The sequence below is a fragment of the Heteronotia binoei genome, chromosome 4, assembly GCF_032191835.1.
Source record: "Heteronotia binoei isolate CCM8104 ecotype False Entrance Well chromosome 4, APGP_CSIRO_Hbin_v1, whole genome shotgun sequence".
NCBI lineage: Eukaryota > Metazoa > Chordata > Lepidosauria > Squamata > Gekkonidae > Heteronotia > Heteronotia binoei.
The window spans coordinates 180,622,003-180,641,727 of NC_083226.1; the positions used below are offsets into that span (position 1 = coordinate 180,622,003).

At 48.9% G+C, this 19,725-nt stretch overlaps 1 protein-coding gene and 1 non-coding gene across 2 annotated transcripts in view; one reads left to right on the forward strand and one right to left on the reverse strand.

The window, feature by feature from the left end:
- Positions 1 to 19,725, reverse strand: part of UBAP2 (ubiquitin associated protein 2) — a 201,304-nt gene that overhangs the window by 39,851 nt on the left and 141,728 nt on the right. The window contains exons 20-21 of the mRNA XM_060236247.1: positions 16,215 to 16,306; positions 11,771 to 11,818 (exon numbers count right to left, since the gene is read on the reverse strand). Of these exons, the coding sequence (XP_060092230.1) occupies positions 11,771 to 11,818; positions 16,215 to 16,306 (140 nt within the window). The remainder of the gene's footprint in view (positions 1 to 11,770; positions 11,819 to 16,214; positions 16,307 to 19,725) is intronic.
- TRNAP-UGG (transfer RNA proline (anticodon UGG)) lies at positions 15,487 to 15,558 on the forward strand. The gene has a single exon. It is a non-coding gene; the product is annotated as a tRNA-Pro (tRNA).

Here is a 19,725-nt window from a genome sequence, read left to right on the forward strand (position 1 = left end):
TGATAGATAGATTGATAGATGATAGATAGATTTATTTATTTATTTATTTATTATTTATTAATTTCATTTATATCCCGCCCTCCCCCACCTTGGCAGGCTCAGGGCGGCTAACAGCAATCCATAAAAACACACCATAATAAATAAAACATTAGAATTACATTATAGAACAATAAAACATTAAAACATTAAAACATTAAATTAAAAACCAGTCTAGTAGATACAATTATACTGCGGTATAGATCTTTGGACCGCATTGGCGGATCTTTAATTACCATTTTTCTTAGCAGTCCGAATATGCTGATTTAAAAAGGATGGTCTTGCAGGCCCTGCGGAACTGTTCAAGGCTCCGCAGGGCCCGCACCTCCTCGGGGAGTCGGTTCCATAGGGTAGGGGCCGCGATCGAAAAGGCCCGTATTCTGGTGCTCTGATATTTAACTTCCTTCGGCCCAGGGATAGTCATTAAGTTTTTCCCCGTTGACCTCAGTGCTCTCTGGGGTTCATATGGGGAAAGACGGTCCCTCAGGTAGGCAGGTCCTCGGCCATATAAGGCTTTAAAGGTAACGACCAACACTTTGTACTGGACCCGGTATATAATCGGCAGCCAGTGCAGTTCACGTAGTCCCGGCCATATATGCTCCCGTTTCGGGAGTCCCAACAACAGCCTGGCCGCCGCGTTCTGCACTAGCTGCAATTTCCGGGTCTGGCACAGAGGTAGCCCCAAGTAGAGGGCGTTACAGTAGTCTAGTCTTGAGGTGACCGTTGCGTGGATCACTGTTGCGAGGTCCCGGCGCTCAAGGAAAGGGGCCAACTGCCTTGCCCGCCTCAGATGGAAGAATGCTGACTTGGCAGTGGCTGCTATCTGGGCCTCCATCGATAATGAAGGCTCCAGTAAAACACCCAGACTCTTTACCTGGCGCGCTGCTTTCAATGGCGCACCATCGAAGGCCGGGAGAGCTATTTCCCTTCCCAGAGCGCCGCGACCCACGCATAGGACCTCTGTCTTCGCTGGGTTCAACTTCAGCCCACTCAGCCTGAGCCATGTCGCTACAGCCTGTAATGCCCGGTCGAGATTCCCTGGAGCGGGGTCGGGCCAGCCATCCATTAGTAGATAGAGCTGGGTGTCATCTGCATATTGATGACAACCCAGCCCAAACCGCCGGGCAATCTGGGCAAGGGGGCGCATATAGATGTTAAACAGCATCGGGGAGAGAACTGCTCCCTGGGGCACCCCACAATCCAGTGTGCGCCTCCGGGACCGCTCGCTCCCGATAGCCACCCTCTGTCCCCGACCTAGGAGAAAGGAGGAAAGCCATTGCAAGGCCAACCCCTCGCCCCCAATGTCGGCGAGGCGGCGCGTCAGTAGCCGATGGTCGACTGTATCAAATGCAGCCGACAGATCTAACAGCATCAGTACCGCAACGCCGCCCCGATCCAGTTGCCGTTGGAGGTCATCTACTAAGGCGACCAGCACCGTCTCCGTCCCATGGCCCGGCCGGAAACCAGACTGACATGGGTCTAAGACAGAAGCGTCATCCAGAAACCCCTGTAGCTGCAACGCCGCGGCCCTCTCAATAATTTTACCTAAGAACGGTAAATTGGACACCGGCCGGTAGTTCGCCAATTCGGCCGGGTCTGCTGTAGCTTTTTTCAGGAGAGGGCGGACCAAAGCCTCTTTCAGAGGTGTTGGAAAATGCCCCTCTAAAAGGGATCTATTTATGATGTCCCGTAAAGGGCATCTAAGCTCCCCTTGGCAAGATTTAATCAGCCAGGAGGGGCAAGGGTCCAGATCACATGTTGTCGGGCGAGCAGCAGAGAGGATTCTGTCGACTTCCTCCAGGCTGAGTGGGTCGAAGTGGTCCAGCACTAAACCTGAAGACAGGCACGGAGCCTCAATTTCACTCACTGTATCTAATGTGGTAGGCAGGTCTTGGCGGAGCAGCGAGATTTTATCTGCAAAGTATTTCGCAAATGCCTCACAGCCTATTCCTAATTCTCTAACATTTGGTTTGCCTTGTGGCAACGTTGTAAGATCCCCAATTATTCTAAATAATTGTGCTGGGCGCGAGTTTGCAGATGCAATCTTGGTTGCAAAGTAATCTTTCTTTGCAGCCTTGACTGCCACCTCATAAGACTTCATAAACGTTCTATAGGATGTTCTCGTTGCTTCGTCCCGAGTATGCCTCCACTGCCTCTCTAGTCGTCTGAGCCCTTGTTTCAGCTGGCGTAACTCCAAGGTATACCATGGAGCCAGCTTCGTGCGAGGGCGCAGAGGGCGCCGGGGTGCAATTTCGTCGATAGCCCTGGACAGCTGGCCCTGCCAGATTTCCACCAGGTCATCGAGGGAATTGCCAGTGGGCCAGGGATCCCTTAGGGCCGTTTGGAACCGTTCCGGGTCCATCAAGCCCCGAGGGCGAGCCAAAATAGGCTCTCCGCCCATACAGGGTTGGGGCGGCATCCCCACACGGGCCTTAAGGGCTAGGTGATCCGACCATGGTACCGCTTCTCCGGCGATATCGTTCACCAAAATCCCGGCTGCAAAGATCAGGTCTAATGTATGCCCGGCCTGATGCGTGGGAGTCGTGACAAATTGAGAGAGTCCCAGTGTCGCCATGGACGACACTAGGTCCATCGCCTGAGTGGAGGCCGTGTCGTCGGATTGATAGATAGGATGATATATGATAGATAGATAGATAGATAGATAGATAGATAGATAGATAGATAGATAGATAGATAGGATGACAGATGATAGATAGATAGACAGACAGACAGACAGATAGATAGATAGACAAACAGACAGGATGATAGATGATAGATAGACAGACAGATAAATAGTTAGTTCAGGAAGCTGGACTGCAAAGAAGGTGCCTCGCAAAATGTGGAAAATTGTATCTGCTGTTGAAAATGGGGGTGTTGCCAACCTCCAGGTGGGGCCTGGAGATCTCCTGGAATCACAACTGCTCTTCAGACTATGACAGGTAGTCCCCTGGAGAAAACAGCTGTTTTGAAGGGTAGTCTCTCTGGCAAAATACCTCACCGAGGTTGTCCTGCCTTCTTTGGGCTGTGCCTCCAAAATCTCCAGGTATTTCCAAAACTGGAGTTGGCAACCCTGAGGCAGGAGAGAAGCGGGGGGGGGGGGGAATCTCTGCTGGATTACTAAACTGAAAACACTTTAGGAATTGATGGCCCAGGTAAACCACAGGCAAAAAAAGAGAGATGTTTGGAAAGTGAAAATGAAACCGGGGGGGAAGCCCAGAAAATGATATATGGAAACTAATCCAGACAATAAATAGATGGAGATGGAAGAAGACGAGGACACTTCAGAGCCGGACAGGAGAGGGGAGAAGCTGCCAGAGACCCAGCAGAGACCACTCAGGACCCTTCTTCCATCATGGGGGCTTCAGCTTCCAGCTTTGCAGGGCTCACTGTACTCCTGCTCCTTCTACCTGCTCTGGTCGCAGCCCTACACTGTGATTCTCTGCGACACCATCAGCAAATGCTTAATTCACAGATTTTGGGGCTCCTAAGGCAGGGGGGCTCCAACATTCCTCCAGAGTGCCTGGCCCCAATGGCGGCGTTCAATTTCCCTGCAAAGCAGCTGAGAGTACGGGAGCCGCAACTTGCCAGGAGAGCCGCCTACGAACTACTGAAGGGGTTCTTGAGCCTGTTCAGCAGCAACCTGGTGCAGACGGGGTGGGTGACCACCGACCACGAAAGGTCAGTCGCTGCTCTGCCACGTGAGTCTTTGTTACGGGGGGGGGGGGGTGTTGGGCCACGATGGATTTCCTCTCCTCTAACTCTGCCCTTCTACAATTCTTTAGGTTCCTCAATGCCCTCTCCGCCCAGTCGCAACGCATCAAGAGATGCTTAAAGGAAGAGAAAGCGCAACGCCCGGAGGAGAGGAGGAACAAGTTGATACTGCAGAGGTATTTCAAGGGGATCAGAACTTTCCTCGAGGAGAAAAGCCGCAGTCCGTGCCCAGGGATCCTCGTCGTGCAGCTGGGAGTCCGGACATGTCTGACATACCTGGATATGTTGAGTAATGGAATGAACAGCTAGCACACCTGTCCAACCAGACGGTCCGGAGGGCTGTGCCAACGCGACGGCAGACACAAAAACACGGTTAACTAGCGCCTGCAGGTTGTGCCAGCGTTAGCCGCTCGTTGTTTCATGTTCATTGTTATTTGGGAAGAGAAGGAAGGAGTAAAGAAGGAATACCTGAGCCAGCTGTGGAACATTGTTGTGAGGAATGTCTCCCCGTCCCCTTTCCTCTCAGGAACCTTAGAAACTGTACTGTGGCCAAGTGAATGACCCTGGGGCCACCAAAAGGCCTCCTTGCCTTTTACCTCCCTCTTGAATTACAAGAGGCAGCCAAAGACAGTTTTATCTATGGCTACTGTTTGACTGAGTTTTTATTTATCGACTATCCTAACTGGAGTTTTAAAATATAAATTGGGACTTTTTTGTGTGTTTTTATAATTGCGCTTTTTATTTATATTGTTTTAAATGTGTTTTTTATACTCTTTTTCAAAAAAAATTTTTTTAAATAATAATAATTGTATTGGAAACGACCTTAAGTTCTGCAAAGAAGAAAGGCGTTTTCCTTTCCTTTGTCCAATAAAAACTCTCTGAGCAATGTAACAATCTGAAATTTCAGTTATACTCTGCGTATTTCCCAAAAGACAAAAGGGCTTAAAAAAAATGCAACATCCAGTTATACTAGGATTTCGGCCGGAGAGTAGGAAAGAGACCACCTTGCTTGGATTAGGGTGTTTTAAGTGAATAACTATCAAAAGCCCCGTGGCGCAGAGTGGTAAAGCTGCAGTACTGCAGTCTGCTCACGACCTGAGTTCGATCCCCGGTGGAAGCTGGGTTCAGGTAGCTGGCGCAAGGTTGACTCAGCCTTCCATCCTTCCGAGGTCGGTCAAAGGAGTCCCCAGCTCGCTGGGGGGAAAAGTGTAGATGACTGGGGAAGGCAATGGCAAACCACCCCGTAAAAAGTCTGCTGTGAAAATGTTGTGAAAGCAACGTCACCCCAGAGTCGGAAACGACTGGTGCTTGCGCAGGGGACTACTTTGACCTTTAAATGAATAACTAGCCCAGCCAGTCAGCCAAAAAATTAAGGAATGACCAGAGATGCACTTGATTGCTAGCTGTGCAGCTATCTAGCAGATGCTTTGTGTTGTGATGTGCATGCCCATAAAAGCTTATACCCAGAATTAAACTTAGATGGTCTTCAAGGAGCTACTGGGTTCAAACGTTGTTCTATTGCTTCAGACTCAGGAGCCGCTTGGGGCTCTTTCACACAGATTGTGCGGCTCTCAACACCCCCCCCCCTCCACCTTGTTGGCTGGCTGGGAAAAGGCATTTCTCTTTTTAAATCACTTCGCCAAGACGGCCAGCAGCTTAGAGAATACATTTAAAATTAAAGTTGATTTCTTTCCACGTCTCCCTCTTTCCCCCATCTATTTGCCTTCCTTCCTTCCTTCCTCTCACATCTTATCCTTCCTTCCTTCCTCTCTCAGATCCAGCCATCCTTCCTTCCTCCCTCCTTTCATCTGACATTCATGTTTTGAGGCTCTCAAACATCTGACGTTTATCCTATGTGGCTCTTACGTTGAGAAGAGCGGCCCCGTGGCGCAGAGTGGTAAAGCAGCAGTACTGCAGTACTGTGATCTGAACTCTCTGCTCACAACCTGAGTTCTATCCCAGCGAAAGCTGGTTCAGGTAGCCGGCCCAAGGATGACTCAGCCTTCCATCCTTCCGAGGTCGGTCAAATGAGTACCCAGCTTGCTGGGGGGTGGGGGGAAGTGTAAAAGACTGGGGAAGGCAATGGCAAACCACCCCGTAAAAAGTCTGAGGTGAAAACATTGTGAAAGCAACGTCACCCCAGAGTCGGAAACGACTGGTGCTTGCACAGGGGACCTTTCCTTTCCTTACGTTAAGAAAGTTTGGCCACCCCTGCTTCAGACCAACACGGATACCTGCCTGAACCCGTTTTCCTCATATTTATCCAGGAAATTACAGAAGGGAAGGTGGGGAAAGGGGAGGAGTTAAGGAAAGAGAGGGTCGGGGTCATAATCCCCAAACAAGAAATCCATGTCATGCTTTTTATGAGGACCAATCAAATTAACTAAGAAGGCTTAGAGCAGAACGGTATGCCCCGATCAGAGGGTTGGGTTAGGGACCCAAAAGTAGAAGTCAAGATCTCACCCTGGAAAACAGTATTTTCCATGTCATACTTTAGCTAGTTTCCCCCCCCCCCCTTCCTGCATATACATGTTGATCAAGTAAAAAAGTGTCCTCGGGGTAAGGAGAATGGGAATCTTAAGGAGGGATCAGAGGGAATGATGGAGAAGGAGAGGGTGATCAAAGACTAGCAGGTAATCTCCGTATGCAAAAGCTGACTCTGTTGGAATGCTTCTTAAGAACACAAGAGAAGCCCTGTTGGATCAGGCCAGTGGCCCATCCAGTCCAACACTCTGTGTCACATAAGAACATAAGAGAAGCCCTGTTGGATCAGGCCAGTGGCCCATCCAGTCCAACACTCTGTGTCACATAAGAACAGAAGAGAAGCCATGTTGGATCAGGCCAATGGCCCATCCAGTCCAACACTCTGTGTCACATAAGAACATAAGAGAAGCCATGTTGGATCAAGCCAATGGCCCATCCAGTAAAACACTCTGTGTCACATAAGAACATAAGAGAAGCCATGTTGGATCAAGCCAATGGCCCATCCAGTCCAACACTCTGTGTCACATAAGAACATTAGAGAAGCCCTGTTGGATCAAGCCAATGGCCCATCCAGTCCAACACTCTGTGTCACATAAGAACATTAGAGAAGCCCTGCTGGATCAAGCCAATGGCCCCTCCAGTCCAACACTCTGTGTCACACAGTGGCCAAAAACCCAGGTGTCATTTGGAGGTCCACCAGTGGGGCTAGGAAACTAGAAGCCCTCCCAATGTTGCCCCTCCCAAGCACCAAAAATACAGAGCATCACTGCCCCAGACAGAGAGTTCCAACAATATGCTGTGGCTGATAGCCACTGATGGACCTCTGCTCCATAAGTTTATCTAATCCCCTCTTGAAGCTGGCTGTGCTTGCAGCCTCCACCACCTCCTGTAACAGTGAATTCTTGTTTGGGGTTCAGAGTGGTAGCAACATTGGTTGGTTTCTCAAAAATATCTGGTTAGCCACTGCAGACAATGAAACGCTGATCCAGATGGGTGCCAAGGTCATAGTTTGCCTACGGTACCAAAACACCTTTGGGCCAACACCAGATATGTCATCATACAAAGTGAATTTGGAGGTGTAGGTCACCCTACTGAAATGGTCAGGAACAGTGTTCCCTCTAAGCTGAGTTAGTGTGAGCTGGCTCACAGTTTTTAGCCTCTGGCTCACGCATTTCTGTCTGGCCCCAGAAGAATGGCCCCAGAGCAAAGCAATGGAACACTGTGTACAATTCTGGTCGCCGCACCTCAAAAAAGATATTATAGCATTGAGAAAAGTGCAGAAAAGGGCAACTAATATGATTCAAGGGTCGGAACACTTTCCCTATGAAGAAAGGTTAAAACGCTTGGGGCTCTTTAGCTTGGAGAAACGTCGACTGCGGGGTGACATGATAGAGGTTTACAAGATTATGCATGGGATGGAGAAAGTGGAGAAAGAAGTACTTTATGTGGAGAAAGAAAGAAAGAAGTGGAGAAAGAAATTTATGCAGTAGCCAAATCACTCCCTCACAACTGGTGGAAGAGGTGAGGGCCCTGCGGGACGTTGGGCAGTTCCGCAGGGCCTCTAAGACAGTCCTCTTCCGGTTGGCATATAACTGACCGGTACCTGAAAAACCCCAAAGGAAGGTTGTAGGATAGCACATTGATAGATCGTTTTCTCGTTTTAACTGCTGTAAACTATTTAATGTATTTTAATGTTCATTAATCTTATTGTTAAAATTGTATGTTGTGAGCAGCCTCAGTGGGGAGGGCGGGATATAAATCAAACAAAACGAAATGAAACTTTAATGCCAGCAGCTCAGGAAGCAGAATTTTTGCTCACAGCTTAGAGAGAGCACTGGTCGGGAACCACGGCTTTAGAGCTCACCACAACTCCCCATCAGGCTGGCTTATAAAAAACTAAAAAAGCGAGAAAGGGTGGAAATTGTAGATTCTTCAGCCCCAGCCATAAAGTCATGGTCTGATGGATGCAAACAGGACAATTAGCTTTACTGCTTGGAGTGGTGTCCCCTTACAACACATCCTCTGGGAAGCAAAACTCACTTAGCGTCTTCCGTTCTCTGCCCTCTCCCAGGAATACGGAAACCAAGCCCGCCCCAAATGTCAAACACAGTTTAGCACAGTTAAAACCTGTCTGTTAACTATGTATACACAAAAAAAGGGTGGAAATTGTGAACATAAGGGAAGCAGACCTGAGTAAATAATGCGTTCTCAATACAAGGTCATGCCACCCTATTTTGGCTTCAGTTAGTTCTGTTACCTCACGCAGCACTTTACATTCTTTTCATAGAATCATAGAGTTGGAAGGGACCTAGGGTCATCTAGTCCAACCCCCTGCACAATGCAGGAAACTCACAAATGCCTCCCCCTAAATTCACAGGATCTTCATCGCTGTCAGATGGCCATCTAGCCTCTGTTTAAAAACCTCCAAGGAAGGAGAGCCCACCACCTCCTGAGAAAGCCTGGTCCATTGAGGAATCGCTCTAATGGTCAGGAAGTTCTACCTAATGTTCAACCGGAAACTCTTTTGATTTAATTTCAACCCCTTGGTTCCGGTCCTACCTTCTTGGGCGACGGAAAACAATTCCACACCATCCTCTATATGACACCCCTTCAAGTCCTTGAAGATGCTGATCATATCACCTCTCAGCCGTCTCCTCTCCAGGCTAAACATCCCCACCTCCTTCAACCTTTCCTCATAGGACTTGGTCTCCAGATCCCTCACCATCTTCGTCGTCCTTCTCTGGACCCGTTCCAGCTCGTCTATATCCTTCTTAAAATGTGATGCCCAAAACTGAACACAATACTCCAGGTGAGGCCTTATCAGAGCAGAGTAAAGCGATACCATCACATCACGTGATCTGGACACTATATTTCTGTTGATACAGCCCAAAATTGCATTTGCCTTTTTAGCCACCGCATCATAATGTTGACTCATGTTCAGCATATGATCCACTAAGGCCCCTAGATCCTTTTCGCACTTACTACTAAGACAAGTCTCCCCCATCCTATAACCATGCATTGGATTTTTCCTACCTAAATGCAGAACTTTACATTTATCCCCGTTAAAATTCATTTTATTGATTTTAGCCCAGTTATCCAGCCTGTCAAAGTCAGCCTGTATCCTGTTTGTCTTCTTCTGTGTTTGCAACCCCTCCCAATTTAGTATGATCTGCAAATTTAATAAGCGTTCCCTCTATTCCTTCATCCAAATCACTGATAAAGATGTTGAACGAAACAGGTCCCAGGACAGATCCTTGAGGCACTCCATTTGTCACTCCTCTCCAAGAGGATGAGGAACCATTCACAAGCACTCTTGGGGCACGATCTGTCAACCAGTTACAGATCCACCTAACAGTAACAATGTCAACAAGGATAGCATGTGGAACCTTATCAAAAGCCTTACTGAAATCAAGATAAACGATGTCAACAGCATTCCACTGATCCAGCAAGGTAGTCACTTTCTCAAAAAAAGAGATCAGGTTAGTCTAAAATGACTTAGGGGAGGGATGGTGGCTCAGTGGTAGAGCCTCTGCTCGGTAAGCAGAAGGTTCTAGGTTCAATCCCTGGCATCTCCAACTAAAAAGGGTCCAGGCAAGTAAGCGTGAAAAACCTCAGCTTGAGACCCTGGAGAGCTGCTGCCAGTCTAAGTAGACAATACTGACTTTGATGGACCAAAGAGGGGCTGATTCAGTAGAAGGCAGCTTCATATGTTCAAAACCATGCTGGCTCTTAGTAATCACAACCATCCTTTCTAAATGTTCCAGGACTCACTGTTTGATGATTTGTTCTAAAACTTTTCTAGGTACAGACGTCAAGCTGTTGGGCCGGTAGTTACTCGGATTGTCTTTTTTCCCCCTTCTTGAAGATGGGGACAACATTCGCCTGCCTCCAATTCTGTTCTCCACGAATTCTCAAAAATAATAGCCAGAGGCTCAGAAATTACATCCGCAAGCTCTTTTAGAACCCTTGGATGAAATTCATCTGGCCCTGAGGACTAAGTTTCATTTAAAGAAACTAGGTGTTTACGTACTACCTCTATGCTGATCCTAGGTTGGAACTTCATACCCTCCTTAAAAGTTCTGTTTTTGCCATGTTGAGCACCATTTCCCACAGAAGAGAAGACTGAGGAAAAGTAGGAATTGAGCAGCTCTGCCCTCTCTTCATTACCCGTTACAATTTCACTTTCTTGCCCTCGCAATGGGCCTACCATGTCCTTGCTCTTTTTCTTACTCTGAACATAAGAAAAGAACCCCTTTTTTTGTTGTTTTTAGCATCTCTGGCCAGCCTAAGCTCACACTGAGCTTTAGTTTTCCTAACTTTTTCTCTACAAGCACTGGTGATTTGTTTAAATTCATCCTTGGCTATAAGGCCCTCCTTCCAATTCCTAAAGGAGTCTTTTTTTATTTCTGTTGAGTTTTTGCTGCAATTTCATTTCCTGCCGTCATGAGTTAATTAAGTGTTTGTATGTGCATGCTGATGTTTAGCCAGTGAGACTGATAGAGCCAATGAGAATGTTTGCACGTACTTCCCGCCAGAGGCTAGAAGATGATGTTGGATTTATATCCCGCCCTCCACTCCGAAGAGTCTCAGAGCGGCTAGGTGTCAATATGCATAGTGACCATTGAAGGTGAGCCCTAATCCATATATTTGAGTGGTGGTCTAAGGGAGAGCATATGGTAACTTTTATTGCCCTTTGTGTTAAGCCCTTAGATCTCCATGCAGTTGAACATATATGAACATATGAAGCTGCCTTCTACTGAAGCAGACCCTCGGTCCATCAAAGTCAGTACTGTCTTCTCAGACTGGCAGCGGCTCTCCAGGGTCTCAAGTGGAGGTTTTTCACACCTATTTGCCTGGACCCTTTTTTGGAGATGCCAGGGATTGAACCTGGGACCTCCTGCTTCCCAAGCAGATGCTCTAGCACTGAGCCACAGCCCCATTCATGGCTCTCCAGGGTCTCAAGCTGAGGTTCTTCACGCCTACTTGCATGGACCCGTTTTAGTTGGAGATGCCGGGGATTGAACCTGGGACCTTCTGCTTCCCAAGCAGGTGCTCTACCACTGAGCCACAGCCCCATTCATGGCTCTCCAGGGTCTCAAGTGGAGGTTATTCACACCTATTTGCCTGGACCCTTTTTAGTGGGAGATGCCAGGGATTGAACCTGGGACCTTCTGCTTACCCAGCAGATGCTCTACCAGTGAGCCACAGCCCCATTCATGGCTCTCCAGGGTCTCAAGCTGAGGTTCTTCACGCCTACTTGCCTGCACCCTTTTTAGTTGGAGATGCCGGGGATTGAACCTGGGACCTTCTGCTTCCCAAGCAGGTGCTCTACCACTGAGCCACAGCCCCATTCATGGCTCTCCAGGGTCTCAAGCGGAGGTTATTCACACCTATTTGCCTGGACCCTTTTTTGGAGATGCTGGGGATTGAACCTGGGACCTTCGGCTTCCCATGCAGATGCTCTACCACTGAGCCACCGTCCCTCCCGCGCTTACTAGCTTACAGGGCGAAACACAACAGTAAAAATTAAACTACTTACCACAGGTACCCTGGATTGCAGCATTTGGAGATCGTCATAACCATAGATCTGCTTGAAGACAGAGAAGAAGGGAGGGGAGGGAAACTGAGTTGTAAGAAACTTCTTTCACGCGTTCACAATGTCTTACGTTTCAAGGCGGGAACATTTTATTTTTTTTAAGGCTGCCAGTATTTGTTCAATCAAATGCCATCATGGAAAAGAAGAAGCTACCCTAGGAACTGCTGCAACGGTTCAGGACTCATTCCTGCAGCACACTAGATGTAACAGCCTGGTGGTTTTGACAGCAAAAGTACTCTCTGGTGTCCAGTAACACTATACAGCAGCAGTCCTAGTGTCAGCCATTTTATTCTCTCCCTGCTGTGGAAGGAGGACTGTGGTCAAGAGAACGCCTTGTCTACAGTCATAGAATCACTGAGTTGGAAGGGACCTCCAGGGTCATCTAGTCCAACCCCAACTGCAACAGTCAAACCTGGCTTTTCCTAATTTGCACCTCCTTCTCTTAAGACATCCAAAGCATGCAGAACAGAAAGACTCAACAATGGCTTCAGTAGGCCACATTAATTCTGCCTTCCATGCCCCCGGAAGGAGTATCTTGAAATATACTATGGAATGCTATACTTTTGAACAACCGAGGCTCAGTTCAGACAGCGCATGAAACCATGAACGAATGAAATTGACTACAGTATGATTGTCTGGATGTAGAGCATGCTGATAACAATGGTTGGTTATGGTCCATCAACTAAGGGCCTGACATTTTAACTATTAACTCTCTCTACCTATACGTCATTAACTCTACCTACCTGGCTGCCCTTGCAGAAGGATCTTTTGGACCCTTTGGAGCCAGATGGCTCATTGATTGAACTCCCGAGTGTTCTCCGTAGCTCACCACCTGAGGCCATATAGAAAGCCATCAAAGGCCTGCAGAATCTACATGCTGAAGGCACTGTTTAAATTCAGTCCATTTTGATGTTCTCCACAATATATCTTAATTTGATGTTGGCTTCCGGTTTCCGGGCGATGAATGAAGGCGGCTGCCGCCGAAGCTCCAAAACGCTAAGTTGTTTTATTAACCTTTTATACAGTATTATTAACCTTTTAAACCTTTTTTCTGTTCCTTTAGGCTGTTAATTGTTTGAAGCAACCTAACAGCAACTTAGTTAACTCTTCCTGGCTGACTTTTATCTCTTTGTTTTATAAATAGATGGTCGCTAGGTATTTACTGGCTCATTTCCCAGCTGATGTTTTAGAGGAATAGCATGTAATTGCTTGAGAAGTTGCTAAATTTTGCCCTGTGTTTGGTAATGGGCGGCTCTACGGCTCTGTAACGATAAGTCTATGATAAGCCTCTTTTAATTTTAATTTTTTTTTTGTTTTAACCCTGAGGATTTTACTTTTTCCATTTTAACTCTTTTAAATGGAAACTCTACCTACCTATATGTGATGGTGGGAGAAGTCTGTTTCAATGTATCTGAAGAAGAACATGTGCACATTAGAGCTTCTATCTAGAATTAAACTTTGTTGGTCTTAAAGGTGCCACTGGAGTCAAACTTTGAACATTAACTCCATCAGTCTTGGGCAGTCACGAGACAGATGGTTTTGCCAGTGCCATCCCAGCATTTGTGAAGCTGAACCAACTTCGCCAGGTGTCTCACTTGAATCTGGGTTCACAAATCAATTAAAATTTAAGTCCAGACTAACATTTCTTCTACCTTGAGCTCGTGAGACATTCTTCCAAAGCTGTGAAGAGGAAACTGCATTCCACATTTGTACAGGGAAAATTACAGAGGGGGTGAAGGAGTTGGGGAGAGAAAGAGGCTCGGTGTGAAACTCATCATAAATCTGTCAGATGTGACGTAAGGGATGAAGATGGAAGCCAGAGGTTCCGGCTCCTGGGACAGGGGGCAGATAAACCAAAGTATAATTTAAATAGGAGAAACCCTAAATTGCAGGAAGAAACAGGCTGAAGCAAAAGAAAACAAAACTGACATCAATAAAGGGATGTAATTATGTGAAGAAGAGACGACTGAAGTTTGTGAAAAAAGGGCTCTTTTGAAGAAGACGACTGCAGATTTATACCCCATCCTTCTCTCTGAATGAGAGACTCAGAGCAGCTCACAATCTCCTATATCTTCTCCCCCAACAACAGACACCCTGTGAGGTGGGTGGGGCTGGAGAGGGCTCTCACAGCAGCTGCCCTTTCAAGGACAGAGACTCAGAGCGGCTCACAATCTCCTTTCCCTTCCTCCCCCACAACAGACCCCCTGTGAGGTAGATGAAGATATTGGATTTATATCCCGCCCTCCACTCCAAAGAGTCTCAGAGCGGCTCACAATCTCCTTTCTCTTCCTCCCCCACAACAGACACCCTGTGAGGTAGATGAAGATATTGGATTTATATCCCGCCCTCCACTCCAAAGAGTCTCAGAGCGGCTCACAATCTCCTTTCTCTTCCTCCCCCACAACAGACACCCTGTAAGGTAGATGAAGATATTGGATTTATATCCCGCCCTCCACTCCAAAGAGTCTCAGAGCGGCTCACAATCTCCTTTCCCTTCCTCCCCCACAGCAGACACCCTGTGAGGTGGGTGGGGCTGGAGAGGGCTCTCCCAGCAGCTGCCCTTTCAAGGACAACCTCTGCCAGATCTCTGGCTGACCCAAGGCCATTCCAGCAGGTGCAAGTGGAGGAGTGGGGAATCAAACCCGGTTCTCCCAGATAAGAGTCTGCACACTTAACCACTACACCAAACTGGTTGGAATAACGGTGCAGAGAGATGAGTTTCCTTCCAAGATTTTCATTAATGTCTTTGGAAGAGAGACATTTGACTGAAGTGCATCACTAGCTCAAGAGCTGCTGTGGCCAGCATGAGTCCAACAAACCCAAGGAAACTCAAGTTCAGAGGTAAAGGAACCCACACGTACATGCAGGGCCCAGAACATGCGTCGCTATTCACACCGGATATTAAACTCCAGGGATTATAGCGTTTTCTTTGGAGGATGCAAGTTCCCCACACCCCCTAGCTCTTCACTTGAAGGAGAAACGAAGCAACGTGCAATACAAGAGGGGCAAATTCACACAACCATAGATCACAAACCGTATTCCCTCTAAGCTGAGTTGGCATGAGCTAGCTCACAGATTCACAGGGGGAGCATGAGCTAGCTCACAGGGGGAGGGACGGTGGCTCAGTGGTACAGCATCTGCTTGGGAAGCAGAAGGTCCCAGGTTCAATCCCCGGCATCTCCAACTAAAAAGCGTCCAGGCCAATAGGTGTGAAAAACCTCAGCTTGAGACCCTGGAGAGCCATGGATGGGGCTATGGCTCAGTGGTAGAGCATCTGCTCGGGAAGCAGAAGGTCCCAGGTTCAATCCCCGGCATCTCCAACTAAAAAGGGTCCAGGCAAGTAGGCGTGAATAACCTCAGCTTGAGACCCTGGAGAGCCATGGATGGGGCTGTGGCTCAGTGGTAGAGCATCTGCTTGGTAAGCAGAAGGTCCAAGGTTCAATCCCCGGAATCTCCAACTAAAAAGGGTCCAGGCAAATAGGTGTGAAAAACCTCAGCTTGAGACCCTGGAGAGCCATGGATGGGGCTGTGGCTCAGTGGTAGAGCATCTGCTTGGTAAGCAGAAGGTCCCAGGTTCAATCCCCGGCATCTCCAACTAAAAAGGGTCCAGGCAAGTAGGCGTGAAAAACCTCAGCTTGAGACCCTGGAGAGCCATGAATGGGGCTGTGGCTCAGTGGTAGAGCATCTGCTTTGGAAGCAGAAGGTCCCAGGTTCAATCCCTGGCATCTCCAAAAAAGGGTCCAGGCAAGTCGGTGTGAAAAACCTCAGCTTGAGACCCTGGAGAAAGAGCCGCTGCCAGTCTGAGAAGACAAGACTGACTTTGATGGACTGAAGGTCTGATTCAGCATAAGGCAGCTTCATATGTCCATATTCTTAGCCTCCGGCTCACACTTTTTTGTCTTCGCTCAGGAAAGATGACCCCAGAGCACACTAACTGATGCAGCGGCTCACAACTTTTAATGCCAGGAGCTCACAAAGTACAATTTCTGCTCACAAGACTCTGCAGCTTAAAGGGAGCATTGATCATGAAGTCACGTTAAGTTTGTCTGGAGCAGCAGAAAAGAGCAAGAGTCCTTAAAATGCTAAAAAAAAAAAATGCAGCATGGCGAGAGCTTTCTTGACTCCCTGCTCAGCCCTTCTGATACGTGAAGCACAGAGCGGTGACTCACAAACGCTCACGCCTTACCACAAATTTCATTACTCTTTAAGTCTTGCTCTTCTCACGCCACGGTGTCCCAGATTGGGCGGAAAGTCGGTTTGATCTGTCCTATGATCTGGAGAGCGCCCCCTCTGGACACGGATGTCCCGCAGACTCACAACCACCTGGGGGAAACGGCCAAGGAGGGGGCCAAAGACATCTAGGGGAGGTTACAAGGAAGCGGCTTACTGGGTAGGCAGGTAGAAGTCCTCCGGGTCCCACGATATACTGGTTATGTAACAAGGGCGGTACACCTTGGGGCAGGTTGGGGGGTGCTTTGCCTGTAGAACCAAAAGAAACATTTCTTTTAAAACAGCAACACTTTAATAAAGCGAGATGGGAGAAAGAAGAGGGGGAAACGGCCTTTGGGTTCCGAACTAGGTTTCTGAGCCAGCCCCCAAACCACCATCGGTCTCCATTCATCACGTAGGTGGATTTCTGCTGATCCATCTGAAAAATCTCCCCCCCCCCCCCCCGCCCAAAGCTGCTGAGAAATGAACCAATGAACGGACCAATTTGGGGCGCTGATTTTGAATGGTAGGTGGCCCGCACAGCCACCACCTGCCTTCATCGCCAGCTCACCCTACGCAGCGTCTTCTGTCTCCAAGCCCTGCCCTTCTCCACAATGGGGCCATGCTGTCCAGCCGTGCTTTCCTGCCCTGATGCAAGAAATGACTGGAGTCCCTTCGCAAAAAAGGGTTCTCCTCCAGGACGACGGCTGCCTCCTCTTGGCCCTGGTGTCCTCTGTCTCCCTCATGTTTCATCCTCCCCACTTCTTTCCTCAGGCTCTCCTGGCCTTGGACGGGATAACCTCCCTCCCCCCAGGACAGGGATGCCCTACTATGGAGTGGCACTGCTTTGCAATTGGGGGGGGGGAGGGAGAGGGAGGAAGAGAGAGGGGGGAGAGGGGGAGGAGTGAGAGGGAGAGAGAGAGAAGGGGAGAGAGCAGGAGACCGAGGGAGGGAGAGAGAGGGGGAGTGAGAGGGAGAGAGAGAAGACGGGAGAGAGTGGGGAGAGGGAGAGAGAAGGGGGAGGAGAGAGGGGGGAGTGAGAGGGAGAGCAGGGAGAGGGGGAGAGGAGGGGAGTGAGGGAGAGAGAGAGAAGGGGAGTGAGCAGGGAGTGAGAGGGAGGGAGAGGGGGGAGTGAGAGGGAGAGAGAGAGAAGGGGAGAGAGCAGGGAGGGAGACAGAGGGAGGGAGAGAGAGGGATAGAGAGAGGGGAGTGAGAGGGAGGAGGGGAGAGAGCAGGGAGAGGGGGGAGGAGAGGGAGAGAGAAGGGGGAGGAGTGAGAGAGAGCAGGGAGAGAGAGGGAGGGAGAGGGGGAGAGAGAGGGAAAAGGGAGGGAGGAGGAGAGGGAGGGAGAAGGGGAGGAGATGGAGAGAGAGGGGGAGGGGGAGAGAGCGGGGAGAGAGGGAGAGAAAGGGGAGGAGGAGTGAGAGAGAGCAGGGAGAGAGAGAGGGAGATGGAGGGAGAGGGGGAGAGAGAAGGGGGTGAGGGAGGGAGAAGGGGAGGAGAGAGATGGAGAGAGAGGAGGAGGGAGAGAGAGCAGGGAAGAGAGAGGGAGATGGAGGGAGGGAGACTAGGCACACGTCCCTCTGTGTTCCCTCTGAGTTAGTGTGAGCTGGCTCACAATTCTTTAGCCTCCAGCTCACACACAAAAAATGGCCCCAAACTAATGTATGCAGCGGCTCACAACTTTAATGCCAGTAGCTCATAAAGTAAAATTTTTGCTCACAAGACTCCACAGCTTAGAGGGAACATTGGTCCCTGTCAGTGTTCCCTCTGAGTCAGTGTGAGCTAGCTCAGATTTTTTAGCCTCTAGCTCACACATTTTTGTCTCCGCTCAGGAAGGATGGCCCCGGAGCAAACTAATTTATGCAGCTGCTCACAACTTTAACGTCAGTAGCTCGCAAAGTAAAAATTTTGCTCACAGCTTAGAGGGAGTATCAGTCCCCGTCTTCCTCCCGGATCATCATTCTTTAAAAACGCTTCTCTAGGAAAGAGTTCACTAGCCTCCCTTGGCAGCTGCTGCCACGGGCTCCCCTCTTCTCTTCCTTGCCTTACGCCACTCTAACATCTTGCTTCTTCACTGGGTGCCGAATGCCAAAGCTCAGCTGGATTCTGCTGCTACGACGGAGAGCGCAGCGGAAGGGAAGGGAGATTCGGGTTTACGCCATGATAATAAGATATACGCAAGGGCAGCTCTTGGGAGAATATCTGCCAACTGTAATTGATGTTCTGCTACGCTCAGCTGAAGAAGATGCGTTCACAGCGGTGGGCAGATCCTCTCTGTAAGTTTCTGACGGTCAGCTGATAGACTTGCCTGCAGTTTTCAGAGTTGTTTTAACAGTTTTCTTTAACGTTTTGCCCACCCCAAGAGCCGCCTTGAGTCTCTGCTTGCAGATAATAAGGCGGGACATAAATATTTTTAAAGGCTTCCACCAACCAATAGCATGAAGCGACCGAGGACTATGCTAGAGAAGCATATTTACCAGTGAATGAAATGGGGTGCCAATTTCTGTGGAAGAAGGGAAACTATGCACAGGCAGGGATCCAGGCTCCTGCTGCCTTCTTGGAACTCTGCGCCTATGTGGATGCAGCACACTGCAACTTATTTTCAACTGTGTGGCAAAGCATGCAGAGGGCAAGGAAAGCCATTGGGAAATAAATCCCTTGGGTATTTGAAGCAATTCTTTTTCTTTTCTTTTTTGTAAATATGACCTGCCCGGAGACTGACAGAGCAGGTTAAAAGTGTAACCAAGGGGTCCCCCCCAGCCTCTCTGCCTCTGTGGCCACCTCTGGTATTCTGAAACAGTACAGTGGGCACAATCGCAAAATGGCTGCCAAAGGAGGTGGAGACAATCGCAGAGTGGCTGCCAAAGGACGTGGAGACAATTGCAAAATGGCTGCCAAAAGAGGTGGAGACAATCGCAAAATGGCTGCCAAAGGAGGCGGAGACAATCGCAAAATGGCAGGAAGGAAAGTTACACATAATCGTAATAGTAACTCTTCAACATTTCAGGCACCAGGCTGAAGACCACTGGGGTAACCAATTAATGCCTTTGGATAATCCTAATATATGCGATGAAGAGAAATAAACTAAGCTTGGTCCCCTTGGGTTGACTAAGCTTTGCTTCTCTGGGAACGGAAACAAGTCCGTTCGACTAAAGGATGCAAACACTCCTCCGAAGCAATCTGTGGGTGACTGTACGAATCTGCCACGTCAGACCACTGGTCCGTCTACTCTGACAGGCTAAAGCAGGGCTCTCCGCCAGAGAACGAAGCCTGTATTGAGCTATGAGCCCTTCCTATACAGAATTTCCCTGCAAGAATTTTAAGGCCCCCCAGAACTTGGGGAGAAAATACTTCTCTTCCCCTGCCTCTTCTGCTCCAATCAGAGTTACTAATCCCCCCTCTTCATGCCACAAAAGGTGACCTCACCACGACGGACATAGAATTACTAGCTAGACCAGGGGTGTCAAACATGCGGCCTGGGGCCGAATCAGGCCCCCGGACGGCTCCTATCAGGCCCCCAAGCAATTCGCTGTCATCTGCTTCCTTCTCCCTCTCTCTCGCTTCTTTCTGCATCACAGCTGGCTTTGCAAGGCTTGCTCAATTGCATTGCAGAGCCACTGAGCCAAGCCTCTCTTCCTTCTATTGGCTGAGGCTCCCCCCACCAGGGGAAGGAAGGAAAGAGCCTGA